We start from the raw sequence: 19,623 nt of genomic DNA, 5'->3' as shown, positions 1-19,623 counted from the left end.
GAATAAAAACGTGTCACCGGAACGTAAACGGAAAATATCACACGATCCTTTACAGTCAGATATATTTACAAAAAGTAAGATCCGAAAATTTTGTTAGGATACCAATTATGACGTCAAAAGAATACGGTCAGGTCCATATCTGCTATCCGTACCCGAAAATGCCGCTACATAGCGTTGCATCTTGGTGTATGGGTTTCTTAACTTAAAACTGCATCATGCACGCTTAGTGCGGACCCAGATGTTGCGATTTCTTCTCAGAGACTTAGCAAACACAATCTCAATTAATATTTCGTTATTTTTTGGGGTTTTATTTTCTTCAAATTAACCGTTCGAATTAATGGAATTAGGTCACAAGGGGAAGGAATAGAGAGCGAGAAAGTAAAAATCTTTCCCGTCTGAAATGATGAGGACTCCTGAGATATGTTTCCGTAGAATCTTTTGGGCACAACGAGAGTAAAAATCGAACAAAAACAATAAGCTCTGGGTAACTGTCTTAAGTATCGAAAAAAAAGTAGGACTAATTTGCAGTGCGATCACGGGATGAGACTTTACCATTGTCTCTACACATAATTTTCAAAAAAAGTAACAATAAAAACACTCGGTTGAGTTCATCAATCAGTCAGTAGCCACATTTTAGTAGGGATGTGACTGAAAGCATCGTTCATTATCTTCCGGAAAACATTGGAAAGACTCTCTCCAATGTTTTCTTTCAATTCTTCAACAACCTCCACTGAGTTTTGGTTCAGAAACTGGTTCACCGTTCGACCTGAAAAAATAAGCCACAAATTAAATTAGTCATAAAATTGAACTGTTGACATAAAACAGATTAAAAAATTATGTATACTCGCGTAAGACTGGAAAAACTGAAAATTGTTAGTCAATTTATGTTCATTACGATGTTGCTAAAATTTGGTACGATGTTGCTAACAACTCATTTGGTATGGTCATGTCCAGAGAATGGCAGGATACAGGTTGCCGAAGAAGGTCTTTGATTGGGTTCCTCCTAGGAGAAGACGCAGAGGGCGCCCAATGAAAGGTTGGAGGGAGGGGATTGAAGCGGAAATGTTAAGGTGCTCAATGCCCCAAGATTTGTGGTTTGAAAGAGAGCAGTGGAGGTTAGGAGTCGTAGAGCGTGAGGGAGTGCTGTGAAGCGACTTATATGTATGTACGATGTTGCTTTCCTTTTTTGTCAGAAAAGCTACAGAAATGATGGCTTGGCGACCATGTAATCTGATTGTTGAATCTGATGAGATCAGCGAATTTTTAAAGAAAGTACTATTTTGAGAGTATCCGATCATATTTTGACGAATTATGAACCGAGTCTTTCATCATTGGGTGAGATATAAATGTGGGTCAAATTTAATTGAAATTTGAGTAATTTGTAAGGAGAGATTTCTTCATAATTTGATTAAACTCAGGTAAAAGTGTGGGCCAAATTTGATGAATATATGAGTAATTTTTAAGCACTGAGTTTTGACAAACTCTAAAAAGTGTGACAATATAAGAAACTTGTTGACCTGATGATAATTCGACATTGGAAAATTTCTCAATAAAAAATTATGCCAGATTGCAAGGTTACGCAAACTGATTCGGAGGAAAATTAAGTGGGAAGAGTACACGTTTCAGTTGAACAAATTATTCTTGATTCAACGGAGAGACTCTCAATGACCATGGCAATATTTATGGCTCCGTCACTAGGCAAATCCATTTTAAAGAAAGGCATTCCAGGCTGATAAAATAAAGAAAAAAATGTCTCTCCCCTTCACTCATCTCGCTAATTTAAACCTCCCTCGCCAAAACTCGATGCCACTCGAATGAAAACTATATACGTAGATAGATCCAATTAACTGCTCCAAGAACGAGTTTTAGCACGCAAATGCGTGCAGAACTGGAGGATAGCTCATTTCACCTTCAAGTAACGTTTTCCTCGATCGGTATCCGAATGCTTAATGTGAATTATTATGCTTTGCTCTGAATTTGTGAAAGCCGAAAATAGCATTCAGGTCTATCTCACAATTTTAAATTACGCGAGCGCTGAACATTTCAAGTTCTCGTTCATGAAAAAAGCGTTATCACGTTCACGTGCACTCGCTTACTCCAAGTAAGAGCTAAAAACTGCACGTGGAGGCACTTCTTTCTCTCAAAGCCGTAATGTTGATTTCGCGCAATATCTCCTCTCATACGAAACTGACTGTACAAACAGTAAGGAACCGAGTCACTTTATGGAAAAAATGAGTTACGACTAGTTTTGAGCTTAACTGGTCACAGACAAAAATTTTCAGCTTGAAACAATATATTTTAATGTGAAATTAGGTGTTGAACTTTATCTCTAACATGGAGGTCTATGGAGGAATCACACTTCAAATCTCTTTTCTCTGTTCGATTTTTTGTGATTTGGTTCCATTCTGCTGAAATCGATCGAAACGAAATATCTCGTTTTACATGTTTACAGCGTAGAATGAGGGGGAAATTTGTGCTGGAATTCCCTCTTTCGCTCTAAAAACATATATTTATGATGATTAGTCATTAATATTGAATAATCTTTTTCAGTTTAAAATGTTGAATATTTTGCCAATTTTAAGAAAATCATGTTTTGATTATGTAGGTAAAAAAAAACTCTGTTAACTTTGAATTATTTTGTGGGGTTCCTCAGATAATTTCAGCTCTTTTCAAAGGAGTTTGAAAGGCTTTACCCAAAACCAGCCCGAGTGAATTTGGTACTCCATAATGATTTTTCTTTCACACAGGAAGTGACACAAAAGTCTTAAATTTAAAGAACAATCCGATTCAGGATGTTGGATACATTGCCATATCTCAATTTAAACCTATGGAAATTAATAGATTCTCAAAGAACCAAGGCACTTGGACAAGAATCGATTATTCAGCACATGTTTCAATGGAGAAATGCCACTGATGCCAAACTGCTGGACCCGCTAAGTTTGATAAACACTCTCTTACCGAGCACTTTGTTTCCGTTGAAGAGATTATCTAGATGAACTCGCATCGCAGATAGACTAAATTCGACCCTCATGCTGGTTGCATACATTATCTCCTCGCCTCTGATTTTAGGGAAACTTATCCTTGTTTGCACATGAGTTGTTACATTACCTGAAATAAAGAATTCAGACTTCAATTACATGAGTATCAAAAATAACCCTGGTAAAAATTGGTGATAAGAGCTGCGTTTCAAAATACCATAGGAATTCTTATAGCCGGCTAAATAAGGCTACAGAAAATCATATAGCTGGCTATAGAATGTGGAGAAAATCATACGGCCGGGCTATACGAAGCGATAAAAAATCATGCAGCCGGGCTATAGTTCCTATCGCCAGGCTTTACACTTTATCGCCTGGCTGTTGCTTTTTCGCCATCAATTATAAAAGGCTATAAGAAATTGTGTAGAAATTAGTGTGCTTTGGAAATCATTAAGTTTGATACGGAACCGCCTTAATATTTACAAAATACACGTTATATTTTCCTTTAATACATATTTTTTTTCATCAATTAAAACGAGAATAATCCACACAGGATGTGCAAACATTTCAAAATCATGAAATGAATAACGCTGACTCCGCCAGATTAAATATTAGAGCCTAACACAAAGCGGAGCGGCGACGCACTGGCGCCTACAAACCTAACAGGGATACTTCACGCATTGCGCAATGCGTGAAGTATCCCTGTTAGGTTTGTAGGCGCCAATGCGCGTTCCCGCTGACTGCCCGCCTGCCGCACCGCAGCGTGCCACGGCGCTTGAAGCAACTATTTCACACCAGAGGTATTGCACAGTATCATACGAAACTGAAGGCGCTCTAATATATTAGGAATGGCAGGCATCCATCAAAAGTACGGAGCTTTCCTCGCAAAATAAATCAAGATACAACGGCCCAAAAAGAGAGCAGTGGTCCAAAAACTCACTAAGTCCTAGCATCCGTAATTAGTGACGTTTAGCATACACTTCATCGCCTGGCTGTGAGTTGTTTAATCGCCATCGGCTATAAAAGGCTATAAGAAATTGTGTAGCCGGCTATAGAAGCTATTTGAAATCTTACAGCCGGCCGTAGGTCTATGGTATTTTGGAACACAGATTCTACTGTCAATTTTTACCAGGAAAGGTAACGACGATTACAATAAATTAAGAGTATAGTGCAATACTGCTTTATGCTGGCGTTCTGTTGCCCTTTTTTAATGAAAGTTGAGGTCACGCCTCCGGACTGCTTAGCGGTCCATCCCCCCCCCCCCCCCCGAAGCGCTTCGCGCCTCAGGTGTAATGCATTAATCTTATGATTTCATACAGTAAAGTAAGTAGATGAAAACCCTCGCACTTAAATGCATGATGAACACTGCTCATTTTTGGTTAAAATAACACCAAAATAGTAGCCAATAGTCAATCTACGCACTAATCGGAGTCTGTGCGCTGTTTATTTACTGTGCTTGTGCTGTGTATACTTTGCGCTGCGGGTACTTTTCTTTGTTTATTTTTTTAGGGGGAAAGAAAACTGATAATTATGACTTTGATAAAACTTTTCGTATCTGTGAAATTATTCAAGCGGATGCATGTCCTCAAAACCATATTTCTCAAAATAATGCGGAGAAAAAGAGGTTGTTCCAAAAACGCCGATTTTGGCCCCCCCCTGGATTCGGCCCAAACTTTGCTCAGATGTTGTACTAAGTGTCCCCGACGCTTGGGCAAAATTTCAGCCCCCTCGGATAATTAGGGGGGAGGGGGCAGGGGGGCAAAGTTGCAATTTTTTTAAAACTTTAAAAATCGATATCTCGCGAACGGTTTGAGTGTAAGTGTTGCGGTTTGCGCTAAAAAACGTTAAAAAATATTCTCTACAAGAATATTAATGCTGTTTGCAAGGTTGCGTAATTTATCGCGGTCATAAATCGATTTTTTCGATTTTGAAGGTTCGACTTTTTTTCGTTTTTCGTCTCCCCTCTCCAGGCGATCGTTGCTACGTGAATGAAAACCGGTTGAGGTGATTCTCCATGAAATTCTGCATCTGCTACACTTTGTTTGACCTTGGAGAAACGATTCGTTCGTGAGTTATAGCGATTTTTCTGCGCGTTACCGGTTACGCGCGGGCGGCATATCGGCGGCGCTCCATCCCGCACGGGCGAGGCAGAGGTTGTTTCACCGCTAGGGCCTTATATTCATGCTGTAGGCTGTAATTATCGATATTTTCTCCTCCCCCCACCCTTCCCCTCCAATAAATATTGTTTTAATACTTCGTTATACAGGGTGTCCCAGACCATCCGTAACAGGTCTTTTTCTCGGTTGGTTTAGGTAGTACGAAGTGGGGGACCGCGGGGTTATGTAGGGAATTGACCCCAAGGAATCCGAATTTCACGGTCCCGAAACCCCCCATGCCCCCCCTTGGGAGGTAGGTGCCCCCCTTGGGGTCATGATCCCAAAAGTCGGGAGACATTGTGCCTCCCCCTTTTACGCCCCGAGGGTGGCTAGGGGGGCCTCGGGACCATAAAAATCGGATTCCTTGGGGTCGATTACCTGGGAAATCATCTTTTTCCGGAGGGTCTACGTCAATTTGCGCCCAAAAATGATCTCTTCAAAACGGGGACATCGGCCTCCTCCATAATTTCCCTTTGGTCAAAAATTGACGTTGATTCTCCGAAAAAAGATGATTTCCCGGGTAATCGACCCCAAGGAATCCGATTTTTATGGTCCCGAGGCCCCCCTAGCCACCCTCGGGGCGTAAAAGGGGGAGGCACAATGTCTCCCGACTTTTGGGATCATGACCCCAAGGGGAGCACCTACCTTCCAAAGGGGGGCATGGGGGGTTTCGGGACCGTGAAATTCGGATTCCTTGGGGTCAATTCCCTACATAACCCCGCGGTCCCCCACTTCGTACTACCTAAACCAACCGAGAAAAAGACCTGTTACGGATGGTCTGGGACACCCTGTATAACGAAGTATTAAAACAATATTTATTGGAGGGGAAGGGTGGGGGGAGGAGAAAATATCGATAATTACAGCCTACAGCATGAATATAAGGCCCTAGCGGTGAAACAACCTCTGCCTCGCCCGTGCGGGATGGAGCGCCGCCGATATGCCGCCCGCGCGTAACCGGTAACGCGCAGAAAAATCGCTATAACTCACGAACGAATCGTTTCCCCAAGGTCAAACAAAGTGTAGCAGATGCAGAATTTCATGGAGAATCACCTCAACCGGTTTTCATTCACGTAGCAACGATCGCCTGGAGAGGGGAGACGAAAAACGAAAAAAAGTCGAACCTTCAAAATCGAAAAAATCGATTTATGACCGCGATAAATTACGCAACCTTGCAAACAGCATTAATATTCTTGTAGAGAATATTTTTTAACGTTTTTTAGCGCAAACCGCAACACTTACACTCAAACCGTTCGCGAGATATCGATTTTTAAAGTTTTAAAAAAATTGCAACTTTGCCCCCCTGCCCCCTCCCCCCTAATTATCCGAGGGGGCTGAAATTTTGCCCAAGCGTCGGGGACACTTAGTACAACATCTGAGCAAAGTTTGGGCCGAATCCAGGGGGGGGCCAAAATCGGCGTTTTTGGAACAACCTCTTTGTTTAATCACTGTACCAACTGGGTGGCTTAAGGTGCCTGTTTCTACCATTTTTATACTGCCATACGGAAGTAAAAAGAGCAATTTGTTGCTCAAAAAGAGGTCAATTGGCTTTACCCGTATTTTTGGGGAGGTCAGAGCCCTATATTATTGCAGAATCAGGCAGCAATACGAGCAGGGTTGGTGCTAACGCAAAATCCAAGTATCGTTATTTCATTTTTTGAATTTTTCCCGCATCCATTGCATGACCTCTAAACCATTTTTCCTTAAAGTATTTCAGGTACTTTGCAATTAAAATACATTGTATTACTTCCACTGAATAAGTAGACTTGTTGTGGCAAGAATATTCGATTTATCAATGTCTCTTTGATAATTTGCCACGAACACTACCGCGACGGTGAAAAGAAAAAAGAAAAAAGTACCACTGGAAGTTGAAACTTTACCTATCTCAGTAGATGACTTTCGCCCGTAAAAGAGTTCACATCTGTATTCAATCGACCTCCATGGACAGATGGTGCCAGAAACATTAGCAGGAATTCCATCATGGCAGTGGGTTATTTTTCGGGTAAATTTGAAATATGATTACATGGTTTCATAATCAAATTGAAGCAAATCTTGTTCATGTTATCAGTAAGAAACAACCCAGACTTCTATTTTATAAATGCATTTAATTTTGGTGAGCTTCACTAGGAAATGATATACAATAGTTCATAGCGATTTTATTCAAGTACTTTATTCTCATCATTTCCCCTCTATTCGGGCGCATTTGAAACCCCTCGTAGTTTTTGGACTTTTCTAAAGCGGATTTTTATGAGGAGTAGGGCTTAAAAAATATGTAGTAAATCGCTGCGTCATCTACTCACCTTGAACTTTCAGGGTATCAAATAAAAAATACGAGATTTAATGACCCATTAAATTATCTATCAGAATTATGTGGAACGACCACGAAATATGGAACATGATTTGTTACCCCTTAGACAACATTTGAATAGTTTCTCGAAATTAAATGCGCGGTAAAGTATAATTACACCGCATCGGATCAAAAAATGCACAGCCTTTGTTGAGAACAGTTTATAAATTAGAGCTTTTGCTTTTAGGAAAAATAGTCGATGAATGAGCATTTGTGCATTACTTACGTAAGTGAAGTTTGGCGTCACCCACACCGACCAATGGTAACAGCAAGATGTTTCCTTTCAAGTCGTATTTTGCATCAAGTTTTATCACAGGGATAATCAGGCCAATATCGAACCTGTTTTTCTTGAAATCCATCCTGTAAAGATTGTAAGGATAAATTACATATTATAGGATACGATTTTTTTTGTTCATATAAATGCACAATTGAAAATTACCCCCATAGAAGGCTGAAATGATTATGGGAAGAGTTGGACAAGTCTTTGCTGAATAATATTCTAGCTGTCGCAAATCAAAAAACATGGTGTAATATTTGTTTTAAGATTACTTAATTTGAATCCATCACAATTTTTGGAGGCAGCAGCCTGAATTATACAAGGAAAAAATAACCCTGTCCTTCTTAACTGAAGTAAATCATTACACTGAATTATTTTGCAATGAAGGGGTTACTTTAAAATGATTTTGTATAAAATTTTCGATTCTAATTACCACTATTATATCAGAACTAATTCAATGACATTTGATGTTGGGATTGCCACAGACCCTGTTATAAACAACTCTGTTCCACATTTGGATCGCATTTAGCAAAAAGGAACCAGCGCAGTTACAGTGTTGTTAAAATGTTGCTTCTTCATATTATCAAAAAAAAAAAAACTCCCAAAATAGCAAATAGGTTTTGCATTCCACCAGGAAATTGGTAATTTTAAAGGGAGATTACAGTGTGAATTTTAATGTTGTACATGTATTCAGTATTTTTTAAAAGGAAAACAGAATTTGCACGATTTTGAAAACACTGTAATCACGGTGGTTCCTCTTTGCTAAATGCGCTCCATTTATTCAAATTTACTTTTCACCTTATCTATACCAGACAGTACATTGTCGATGCTATTTAGATCCTACCAAACAATATTGTTCATTTTTATGGGCAAATAAAACAAAGCACGTAATTTTAATGCACTGAGTAACTTTCCATTTTTCTGTTAAAACACTGACCGCCAGAAACTGGCCGAACCTTCGTGCAGCAGGATTTTATAACATTTTTGGGGCCACACGATTCAAAGAGAAGACGAAACCCTCTCATGGAATTTTTTTCCAAATATTCTCATAATATTTTGGATTCAACGGTGCATTTAAATTTTACAAGGATTGGTCTAATTACTTTAAATTATCAAATTACCTGGTGTAAACTGCCGTTGTATTACTTGGTCCGTGCACAATGAGGTCTGTGAAAGCGCCAGTTAAAGTTACTGCTCCTTGGCCCTTTTTAATTCCAACCCGGTCTATATATAAAGGTTCGAAAGGTCTGATCCCAATTTCCGGGATACCTACAACGAATTAAAGGCCAAATTTATAACCTCAAGTGTTAAAACTATAGGACGAAAAAAATTCTGTTCATCAGTATGAATTTAATTCCGCCATTCTCTCTTGAATTATTAAACAAAGTATAACAAAATTCATTTTCTTTGGAGGATCACTGTTTTAACTTGACTGCTGAGCAGGGAAACAAGTTTGAAATATCTAAGAAAAATGTCCAAGTCATGCAGAAACTAATTGATCCAAAGGGATATATTTTCCATAAATCTCGAAAATTTCCAAGAAATTATGTCGAATTCTTGTCTAGAATAAACATTACTTCTGTCTACACGCCGATATAAAAGTCTGCAAATCGAGAAACTATCTTTCCGATACAAGCCATACTAGTGTTCATTCAAATTCTCCTCGATTCTCGGAAGATGCGATCATGAGATTCCAGTGATCATTTAATAACTTAAATAGGTTTTTCATACATTCTATAAACAAAATACGCATGCTATACAATCATCGAAAAGTTGTTTTACCCTTAGCCAACCAAGGAAACATGTTCTGGAAGGTATCTCGCAAACATTCGCTCAGCTTTGGATCTTTCCGTTTGCATGGTTTCAGCCACTCAGCTGCAACAAAAGTAAAAGCACATTTATAAATTTAAACATACGTTAAAGCATGATGATACCATTAAAGTTAAATTTACTTGACACATATGTAGGGAAATCAGCCGACAAAAGTTGCGCGCAACGCAATTACGTGCCAGATTAATGTCATTACGATTGGATACAACTATTCGCGCTCCGTGGATGTGCGTGTTGCGTGCGAAAAAATGAAGGCGTTTCAGCCTTGCATGCATGACACCGCGCCGCGCTGTGCTGTTGCGCTGTTACTTGCGAGCTGCATTATACTCCTTCGTATGTTTGCATCTTTTCATTGTGTGGCGGTGAAAATAGAGGATTAGGAGAGCACCCATCCATTACAAATACTTTCTCGTTTTGTTTCTGCAGGATACATTTCATAAGAATATTTTGAGTATCAGATATTTGGGAGATGTTTATGAGGACACCTGGAGTTTCAGGAAGCAATGGGTCTGCCCGTTGATTGGCTGCTTCAATAGTTGAAGTTTATGTCCAAATCACTTATATTCTTTGTCGGGATTAGAACGTGAGAAAATATGCCTTTTTTAGTCACCATGGGGCCCGACCCCGCTGGGCTTTTCGCGTAACAAATAGACCTGTTGTCCGCCGGACAAGGGCGTGACTTCACTCCACAGTGAACCTCGTCCTTCATACAATTAAATGTTTAACGGGCTCATATCAACGTGTAGTTACGCTCTCACGTCAACCAAGCGACGAATTGTAAAATTAGTCACGGACATCAATCTGACCTGGAGAATGACAGTAAAAAAGCATAATTAAATCAAATTCTGTGTTGGATTAAGTAAATCTGACGTCATCTATTTTGTTGATTTAAGTTAAAATTGGACAGAATGAGCCGCAATTGGTCTAGTACACACGAGAGACCGACAGAATCAACTTAATTTTTGATGGATGAAGATCAATAGCCTAGGAGGACAATACTCTGTGAGGCGCATAGTTGTTGGGACTTGATTCCAAAACGTCAATAACTGTGTATTATAAATGTGCTCTTTTGTCTTTTTGCCTTTTGTCGCTTTTCATCGTCCAAATTCAGTTTAATTCTGGCGTCAATATTTTCGCAAATGGTGCCTCAAAAAAGTATGGACTTATGCTTTTTTAAAGGCGAATTTCAATAATATTCCTTGGCATTTCACCCACCTACTCTCCTTTTCCAGGGAGGAGGGGGAGGGGAGGTTTTGGGGAAACCCTTCCCCTCGAGAGTCCCCACTTTAAGGGCGCCACACTGGAAAAAAACTCCGGCCGTGCAGGCCGTACTTACGGGCTATATAGGAATACAGTCCTCGTTCCGGGCTCAGAGACCGAAAGTACCGGGCGCAGCACCCGCAACTTTCGGTCTCTGAGCCCGAAACGGACGATATATCTGTAAAGCCCGTAACTTTGATTTCAGTGTAATCGTAGTTCACCCTAGGGGGCTAAAAATTTAAATCCGGCCCTAATAATAAGTCATATTTTGCTCTCTATAAAATATGCTTACTGCGACGTATTCCTCATCAGTAGTAGGCCAGGCCAACTGGGAAGAGGCGACTTGACCAGGTAACCCCGAGAACTCACGAGAGCAGACCTGCTCCGGCTGTCAATGTTAGTGGGACGCCTCCGTTCCAAAGATGTTTACCAACATGTTCCCTGTCCCCCGTCCCCGAAAGCGTGACGCAACATCCACCCTAGGGTCGCGATTTAGGGGCCGCCGCCGGTGCGTCCGACTGAGTGACCGCCAGGGCGCGCCGCGTCGCCACGCCATGACGAAAATTGACGATAAATCAGTGACATCACAGCTGGTGTATGAAAGTTAGACAATTGCGTAATGGCGCGGCGGCCCGAGGTGTCGAATATCGGTTTCGGGGCCTGATTGGTGCGTCGCACAGTGGATCGAGTCGATTATAGAGGTCGGATTTAAACTCTTTGACTAAAACTGCAAATTTTGATGTATATTTCGTCACATTTTAAATTTTAAGGGGTGCTTCTACAAGAAAATTTCACGAGAAAACCAGTGGAGCCACTTTCAGAGCCTCAAAGTTTTGTATGAAAGGAGTTATAAGCGTTTAAAGTTTCCAAATTTTGTCCGACCTCTCCTATCGACTCGATCCACTGTGCGTCGCGTCGTGGTGCGGCTTCGGGAGCGGTGAACTACCGCGCCGCGTTCGACTCGATTGTCGTTGCCAGATTCATAATCGGGCCCGTTGACGAGAATACAAGCCTCGTTGTAATACTCGTTGAGATTCGAATGATTAATGACGATTTTTAAGTTTTATTTAGGCCCCAGAGTCATCTGAAAGAGCGCTGCGGGTTGTATAGAGGTTACCTGGGGCAGAAAAAGACGGCGATTTTGGGTGAGAGAGCGGTTTTACCAACTTTTGACAGATTATAACTACTTCGAATACCGTTAGGGGTCTACAATAGTCAAAGTTCCTTAAAAACACAAAGACAATTTTTGGTAAAACCACACTCACTTACGTAAAAAATTGTTTTTAAATTTTACGCAATTTTTACAAGTTTTACAATTTTTTATGCAAGTGAGTGTGGTTTTACCAAAAATTGTCTTTGTGTTTTTAGGAAGATTATAACTAGTTGCAGTCGATGCCTACTTTGCCCTGCAAAAATCGAAGCGGGAAGAATGTTTTCTGAAAAAACTCTCGAAGCAACGTCAGATCATGGGATTCGAAAATGACATCGTAATCGACGTCATGACCAAACAGCTGATCTGGTATAGTTTATAGTCATGTTAACAGGATGACGAAAGGAAGTCTGCCAAAGAAGATGCTTGATTGGGTTCCTCCTACGAGGAGACGAAGAGGACGCCCAGTGAAAGGGTTGCGACGGTGGGTTTTAGAGGAAATGAGGGATGAGGAGTGCCGTCTCCCTGGAGGGCTTTGGCATGATCATAGGAAACTTCGGCAGCCAAGTGCCGCAAAGAATCAGAGATAGTGCTGTGAAAGCGGCTTTTATGCGTACGTAAGCTCACAAATGACTTTGAAATGAACGAAGCACGTTACATGATGTATTTTCATCGAGTATAATTCATGGTATCGCAGGAGAATATAACCAAATTTTCAGTCATCTTAATCCACATCAGTTTAAAAGGTCTTCCATTTTAAGGGGCTCAACAGTCCCTGTAGCCTTGAATGACTAAATCAATCAGAAATGGTCACTGCAGTGCTTACGCTCACCAGAGTGCCTGTTCAAAAAGTTATGAAAATTGCGTGAAGATCATTCAAAATAACATGACATGACGTGTGGTTTGGAACCGTCGAGGGACCTAGCTTGGCACGCAGGAACTTAAAGTCAGTTCTTGATGAGAGAGAATGCTGAAGTATTTTATGAACATGTTGTGCCAATAAAGGCTCAAAAATGTCTATCTAAAGCACAGTGCTGAAACGCAGTCTTGAAGAACAAGTTAATTAAAATTATAATATCCCATCTTCAATGTACAAAATTATCTCATTTTGATACGACTTTACGGTCTTCACTAGCACAAAACTTGAACTGAACTGCTCGCAACTCATTAGAACGCTACGTTATACTCTTACGTTACTCCTACGTTACTCCTCTGATACGGGGGCGTAACTGCGCCATTAGATGGGTCCTAGCGTTCATGTGCCCTTGTGGACAGAGATCCCTTTTCTCACAAATGGTCATATTTGCTTGTAACTGATTACTCCCAATTTTTTTTTTTTTTTTTTTTTCAAATAGACCTCTGGTATAGCATGATACATGACGACAGATGTAGCAGGCCATAATAGTCAAAAGTTACTAAGACTCTCCTGCCATAAAGTTACTTTACGTTAAGTGCATCATTTTCCCATAAAAATCAATGAGGGTAATTCAAATTCAGTGCCGCGATTAAGACTCGTCATTCGTGATCAATCAATTTATTATATGAATCGGTGACAATGAAAGCACACCAACTCGATAGCTCAAAAACGCCCGATTGTCATTAAAGACGGTCAATTTTCATAAAAGTTATCAAAGTTAGCGCATCTGTTCCAACTTGGACCTTTAAAGGGCCCTTATGTGCTTGTCTTTCGGCACCAAAAATATTTTTCTTAGACTAACTTCTTCATCTACTGTGCAGTTTTTTTTTTGTGTGTTTTGATTATTTTGATTTTTTTGAGTTGGTGTGTTTTCGTTCCCACTGATTCATTTATGTATGTATCAATACAATGCCCGATTAGTTAGGTTCGGCAACGGAGGTGGGCTCGCCGGTGGCTGGCGCTATTTCAGAACGGAGGAGTAAATATTACTCTTATTGGATTAGCCAAAGCTGTCGGGACTCGGCGGGTGGCGAGATGGTGAGGGCTCATTGTGCCGCCTCACAACACGGGTGTCAACACACTCCATGCATGATGACAGTGGGTCACAAATGGATTTGTGTTTCGCGTCCTTCTGCAACACCTCAGGATCGATCGTTTCTCAACAGAGTCAACGACCAAGCCAAACATGAGTGAGCGCAGAAAAACAAAGAAGCTCTAGTAAGTATTACACCATTGAACTTTAGTTGAGATCCGTAAAAATCGCCCTTTCTATGATGCTGAGGCAAAGACTTTTTTGAAGTTCCGCACAATGGATTGAGCCAATGGAAAAGGTGGGACATGATAAAACTTTAAAAGCGTATACCTTCATTAATATGAAAGGTTGATGTGCAAAAAAGAGTTTCATTGGTTTTTTCGTAAAATTTTCTACAAAAAGCACCCCTTGTAATTTAAATTGTGGGAAATAATTGTAAAGTTTTAAAAATTTTGTGAAATTTTTCAAGTCTGACTTCTTCCGAAGACTCGTTTCACGATGTTCCGTTAACACAATGTCAACTGTGCGGAGCTTCAGTGGCATATCTATAGGGAAAAGGGTATACAGAGTATCTGCAGGCTGATTATTGAAATTGATAGACACAGCAATAGACATAAAAGACAGACGGAAATTAGGGTCATCCTATTGGTGGAGGCGAGAGGTCGGAATGCACAAAGGAGGTATATAACAGACTAACTACCGGACCCGGAACAAATTGCATAACAATTTATTCCTGTGTAAACGTCATCAGTAGGTCCTCCTGAACAACATATAAAAAGTTTACCACGGTCCGACCCCGGAACACCCCCCAAAATGACGAAAATTCAAAATGGCGGCCATAATAAGGGCCTATGGGATTTCGGTATTTTAAAATGTTCCTATAGTGTCATGTGAGGTATCATTTCCTATGTAATTTTGGTCGCAGATTTCATTTCTGAAGTCCAAAAAGCCCCTAGGTCAAAGGGGGTGACCCAAATCCAAGATGGCGGCCAAATTTGAAATCCAAGAGGGTCATTTTTCAACTTTTACGTGATTGGGCAAGTGAGGTGTCGTTTCCTATGTAATTTTGGTCGTGCATTTCATTAATGATGTCAAAACAGCTCCCCTGTCAAAGGGGGTGCTCTAAATCCAAGATGGCGTCTAAATTTGAAAGGCAGGAGGGTGAATTTTTTCGATTTTTGCGTAAAAAATGAGAGTGAGGTGTATCAATTCTTATGAAATTTTGGTTGTAAATTTCATGTCTCAAGTCAAAACAGTCCCCCTGCTTATAGGGAGTGCCCGAAATTCAAGATGGTGGCTAAATTTGAAAGGCGGAAGGGTGCATTTTTGAAAAAAAATTCACCGAACAAGGCAAGGAAGGTGACTATTCCGTGTATTTCTAGTCGACAAGTCTAAATTAAACGTAAAAGATGAATTTTACTCAGAAATGAGACGTGTCATGCAAACGGTATGAAAATAATTTAATAGGAGCACCCAATGAGTTATTTTTGCTCATTTTTAAGGGCATCGATTCTCAATCAAGATGAGGACATTGAACGTGACGGATCTACTTTAGTCAATATAGGAGAAAATCTGAAAGAGCGTGCTGATTCAAATTCTGTGTCAGGTTTGTCAGGACCGTCCACCTCGGGTTTCTCCGAGTTTTTACAGTTGGAGTCCGAGTCTTCACAACTTCTGCTCTTGCGGAGGTCCGGGCATGATATTACAAGTACACCGCATGGTGTCAAACCCTTTCTTAAAATTACACCCGAAGATTTTAATTGAGCAGCGATTCCGGAGCAGAAGGCAAGTCAGTAGAAAATGGAATGAAGATCGTTGTTTTCATTCATTCATCCCCATTGACAAGCATCTGGATCGGCTTATCCGTCATCAATTTGTTTCGAAAGTAGTTCCTAAATTGGTGGTGCTTCATGGCTGATAATGTCGGAATTAATTTCTCTACTTGCGACGAAGATTTTTTAAGCTGCTAAATTTTTCCTTGAAGACTGATGACATACGTCTTTGAAAGTCTCATTTTTTGGCACCAAAGAGAGGTATTGTTACATTTTTTTCAGCTTTCCAGTTGATTTTCTGATTCCGTGCATGTGAGAGGTCAAGTCGCAACCAGTAAACTCATTTAAGAACAGGAGTTGCTTACATAAACGTTGACAAAATCTGTGACGGATATAAGAGATGTTGTAGCGATAGTTTTGGATTTAGCGTTCAATATCACTTCTAAATAGCAAAGAAAAATTGACGCCTTTCTGATCGATTTAACCAAAAAACAAATAGGTTCGGATCCTCTCCTGTCACAATTATGTTGGTGCTCTAGCAAGCTGCAACACCCTATTCAATGATATCAAGATCTGCATTCTTTCGCATGTACCACCTTACTCCATAGATTAGAAGAGTGTGCCGAATAAGGATAAGTCGCTTTTGATTGAGTCCATGCTATATCCAGTAATAGGAAATTGGCGAAAAAAAACCGTATAAATCCTCTTGCAGAGATTGTCAAGGAATGCTGAAGACGTAATATAATTGGAAACGAGATATGTTTTGTCTTTTGTTAAATTTATAGAGCGAACGCGCGTTTTTGAGCTAACATTTCTTTCGGAAGTACTATTTTTCTCTTTGTTTTATTAAATAAAATTTAAACACCTAATTTAGGTTCATCGACCAAAATGCACGGAATAGTCACCTTCCTTGCCTTGTTCGGTGAATCCGTCACGTTCGATGTCCTCATCTTGATTGAGAATCGATGCCCTTAAAAATGAGCAAAAATAACTCATTGGGTGCTCCTATTAAATTATTTTCATACCGTTTGCATGACACGTCTCATTTCTGAGTAAAATTCATCTTTTACGTTTAATTTAGACTTGTCGACTAGACATACACGGAATAGTCACCTTCCTTGCCTTGTTCTTTTTTACGCAAAAATCGAAAAAATTCACCCTCCTGCCTTTCAAATTTAGACGCCATCTTGGATTTAGAACACCCCCTTTGACAGGGGAGCTGTTTTGACATCATTAATGAAATGCACGACCAAAATTACATAGGAAACGACACCTCACTTGCCCAATCACGTAAAAGTTGAAAAATGACCCTCTTGGATTTCAAATTTGGCCGCCATCTTGGATTTGGGTCACCCCCTTTGACCTAGGGGCTTTTTGGACTTCAGAAATGAAATCTGCGACCAAAATTACATAGGAAATGATACCTCACATGACACTATAGGAACATTTTAAAATACCGAAATCCCATAGGCCCTTATTATGGCCGCCATTTTGAATTTTCGTCATTTTGGGGGGTGTTCCGGGGTCGGACCGTGGTAAACTTTTTATATGTTGTTCAGGAGGACCTACTGATGACGTCTACACAGGAATAAATTGTTATGCAATTTGTTCCGGGTTAAGCCCTTTTTTTCCGTATTTCTCCCTGACTATAACGGCAATCGACAAGAGACCCGACTGCTAGTCCATGCATCATTATTTTCCCTGTTAATCTAAGAGAACCACCCTTTTCAACCAATAGGATCGCTCCATAGTCCCTATGTATTCTTTATCTATCGCTTTGTCGATCAATTTTAATAATCAGCCTGCGGGACCTCCTTCTCCTATGACGGCAAAATTTTCCCAAAATAACACCACTTTTAACAATGTTTAGAAATTTTAGCTGTATGTCCATTGGGGGTATGAATATTTTTTCGTGACGTCATTTCTTTTGGAGGCCAGAGTAAATCGTCCTTGGATTGATAGTTCGAATTAACGATGCAGACTGGCACAAAATAGATGTGCTTTCTGCGTAGGAGGCGTTGCGTGTTCAAAATATAACGTGCACTGAATCATAAATTGAAAATCAAACCGATTTAATTTAAATGCGGAAAGGTAATGGCGAGGCAAGATATCGGCACGATTTTTTTTCCTCTCTCTCTTTTTCGCATAATCGCAATATTTTAGACAAAAATTGCACTGGTAAAATTCTGTAAAAAATGGATTGTTTGAGTCAATTTTGCACCCTTGGTATGGTGTTACGTTCCTTCCTTCGGGGAGCGACGAATGATGTGATACATTTTCTATTTAGTCCAATGTATGGTGTCATTCTTCAGTAAAGTTGACTTTCCGAAAATTTTGTCTCATCTCTAATAAGTTAGTAAGTAAGAAAGGTCCGGACTGACCGGCGAGGCGCCTTCAAGGGACCACGGCAACTGGCAGGAACCCTGCCGTCGGCATCTCCTTAGTTCTAACTACGTTTCATTTTCGATTAATATGCTGTTCTATTCTAATGAAAAATTAGCATTTTTCGAATCTATTTTTACGAACCCTATTCATTGTTTTTAACACCCCTACCGCATCAGATTTAATAGAATTCGATGAAGAGTAGAGATTTAGAAGCGGAAATGATCTAAGAATGGCATGGGGACATCGTTACTCAGCCGAGAGAAATTGCGTGGGTGAAAGTGAGGTACACTGACCACAAAACGCAACGGATATCGATCTCTGTTGCCACCCGCAGCTTAATGATAAAGAAAGGGAGCAGTTTCGATGAGAATTCGAAGCAAAACTTTCTTTCCCTCTGAATTTTATAATTCCTCAATCCCACCTTTTTCCTTTCTTCAATCAACAGAACACTGTTAAAATTCGGGGAGTAAAATTTGGTGCCGGAGTCTACGTGGCGACCATAAAACCTGAGTGATATGAATGTGAAGTGAAATTAGTACCATAAATCCTCAGCAAAAAGAGTAAATTTTGCTCCGTAATAGTGTAAGTCATTCCGTAAGGGGGTAGACTCCGCTCTGCATTCTTGTTACTCGGGTATTTGGATGTTATGCAGATTCTTGCACCAAACTTCACTTCAAAACTTTTAAAAGTGTATTGTTCTCGGTGCAACACCCACCCGCACTGTTTTTGTTCTCTGAGGTTTTGCCTTGTCACACTTTCTGTTACATGCTGCATTTTGGATTGTTTTCTGATTTAATTTTGATAGCAGCCTTATACTATCTTGTACAATGGATATTACGTTAAGTTGTCTAAAGATACCCATGGGGAGATATTTCAATTTATAATCACACTGAAAAAAAAGTAGTTAGCGTTGAGAACTAATTTGGTAAGTTCTCGCCAAGTAGAATCAAAATTAGGCTTCAGAACTAATTTATTGTGCTGAAGCACCAATCAATTCGCTTCATACGCTGACTTGACTTTACTAGAGCGCGAACCAGAATTGGAAAACAGCACTAGCTGTAAAATTAGCGCTGTGGTAAGACAAATTCACCTTCGGGTCAAACTAATTCGCCCTCAACACTAACTGCCACATTGTCCGTTACATTTATTTAGTTTCGAAAAAGTGGCGTCGGTACAACAGCCTCAATCGCGTCAGCTCGTGAAAATCAATTAAAATGTGAAATTTCGGGCTCGTTTGATAATTTAAATACTCCCGGTATGATTTATAGTGTCCTCTCTTTCTTGAAAACGTTCGAAAGCAACATAAATAAACCTGTTAAGGTTAGAAATCATCTGTTCGATTCAAAACGTAAACAAGCATGATATTCGTTGGAGTCGTCAATCTTCTGTATTAAATTGCGATTAAAGCGTTCCGCGTTCAGTTTATATTTTACGAAAATCTGTGAACTTACTGCTTACTTCTATAGTTCGTGTTCTCCCGTAATTTCAAAATAATATCTCAAGTGTTCGGACGAGATATGTTTAT

The 19,623-nt window shown here is 40.1% G+C and overlaps 1 protein-coding gene across 1 annotated transcript in view; it reads right to left on the bottom strand.

Annotated features, from left to right (window-relative positions):
- Positions 1–19,623, bottom strand: part of LOC109043243 (uncharacterized) — a 76,013-nt gene that overhangs the window by 51,654 nt on the left and 4,736 nt on the right. Inside the window, exons 2-6 of the mRNA XM_072302580.1 lie at positions 9,535–9,627; positions 8,874–9,021; positions 7,702–7,835; positions 2,959–3,108; positions 614–766 (exon numbers count right to left, since the gene is read on the bottom strand). Of these exons, the coding sequence (XP_072158681.1) occupies positions 614–766; positions 2,959–3,108; positions 7,702–7,835; positions 8,874–9,021; positions 9,535–9,627 (678 nt within the window). The remainder of the gene's footprint in view (positions 1–613; positions 767–2,958; positions 3,109–7,701; positions 7,836–8,873; positions 9,022–9,534; positions 9,628–19,623) is intronic.

The sequence above is a fragment of the Bemisia tabaci genome, chromosome 7 (assembly GCF_918797505.1).
Source record: "Bemisia tabaci chromosome 7, PGI_BMITA_v3".
Lineage (NCBI taxonomy): Eukaryota > Metazoa > Arthropoda > Insecta > Hemiptera > Aleyrodidae > Bemisia > Bemisia tabaci.
Note: the sequence above shows the minus strand (reverse complement) of the source record. Positions and strands in the feature narration are given on the sequence as shown.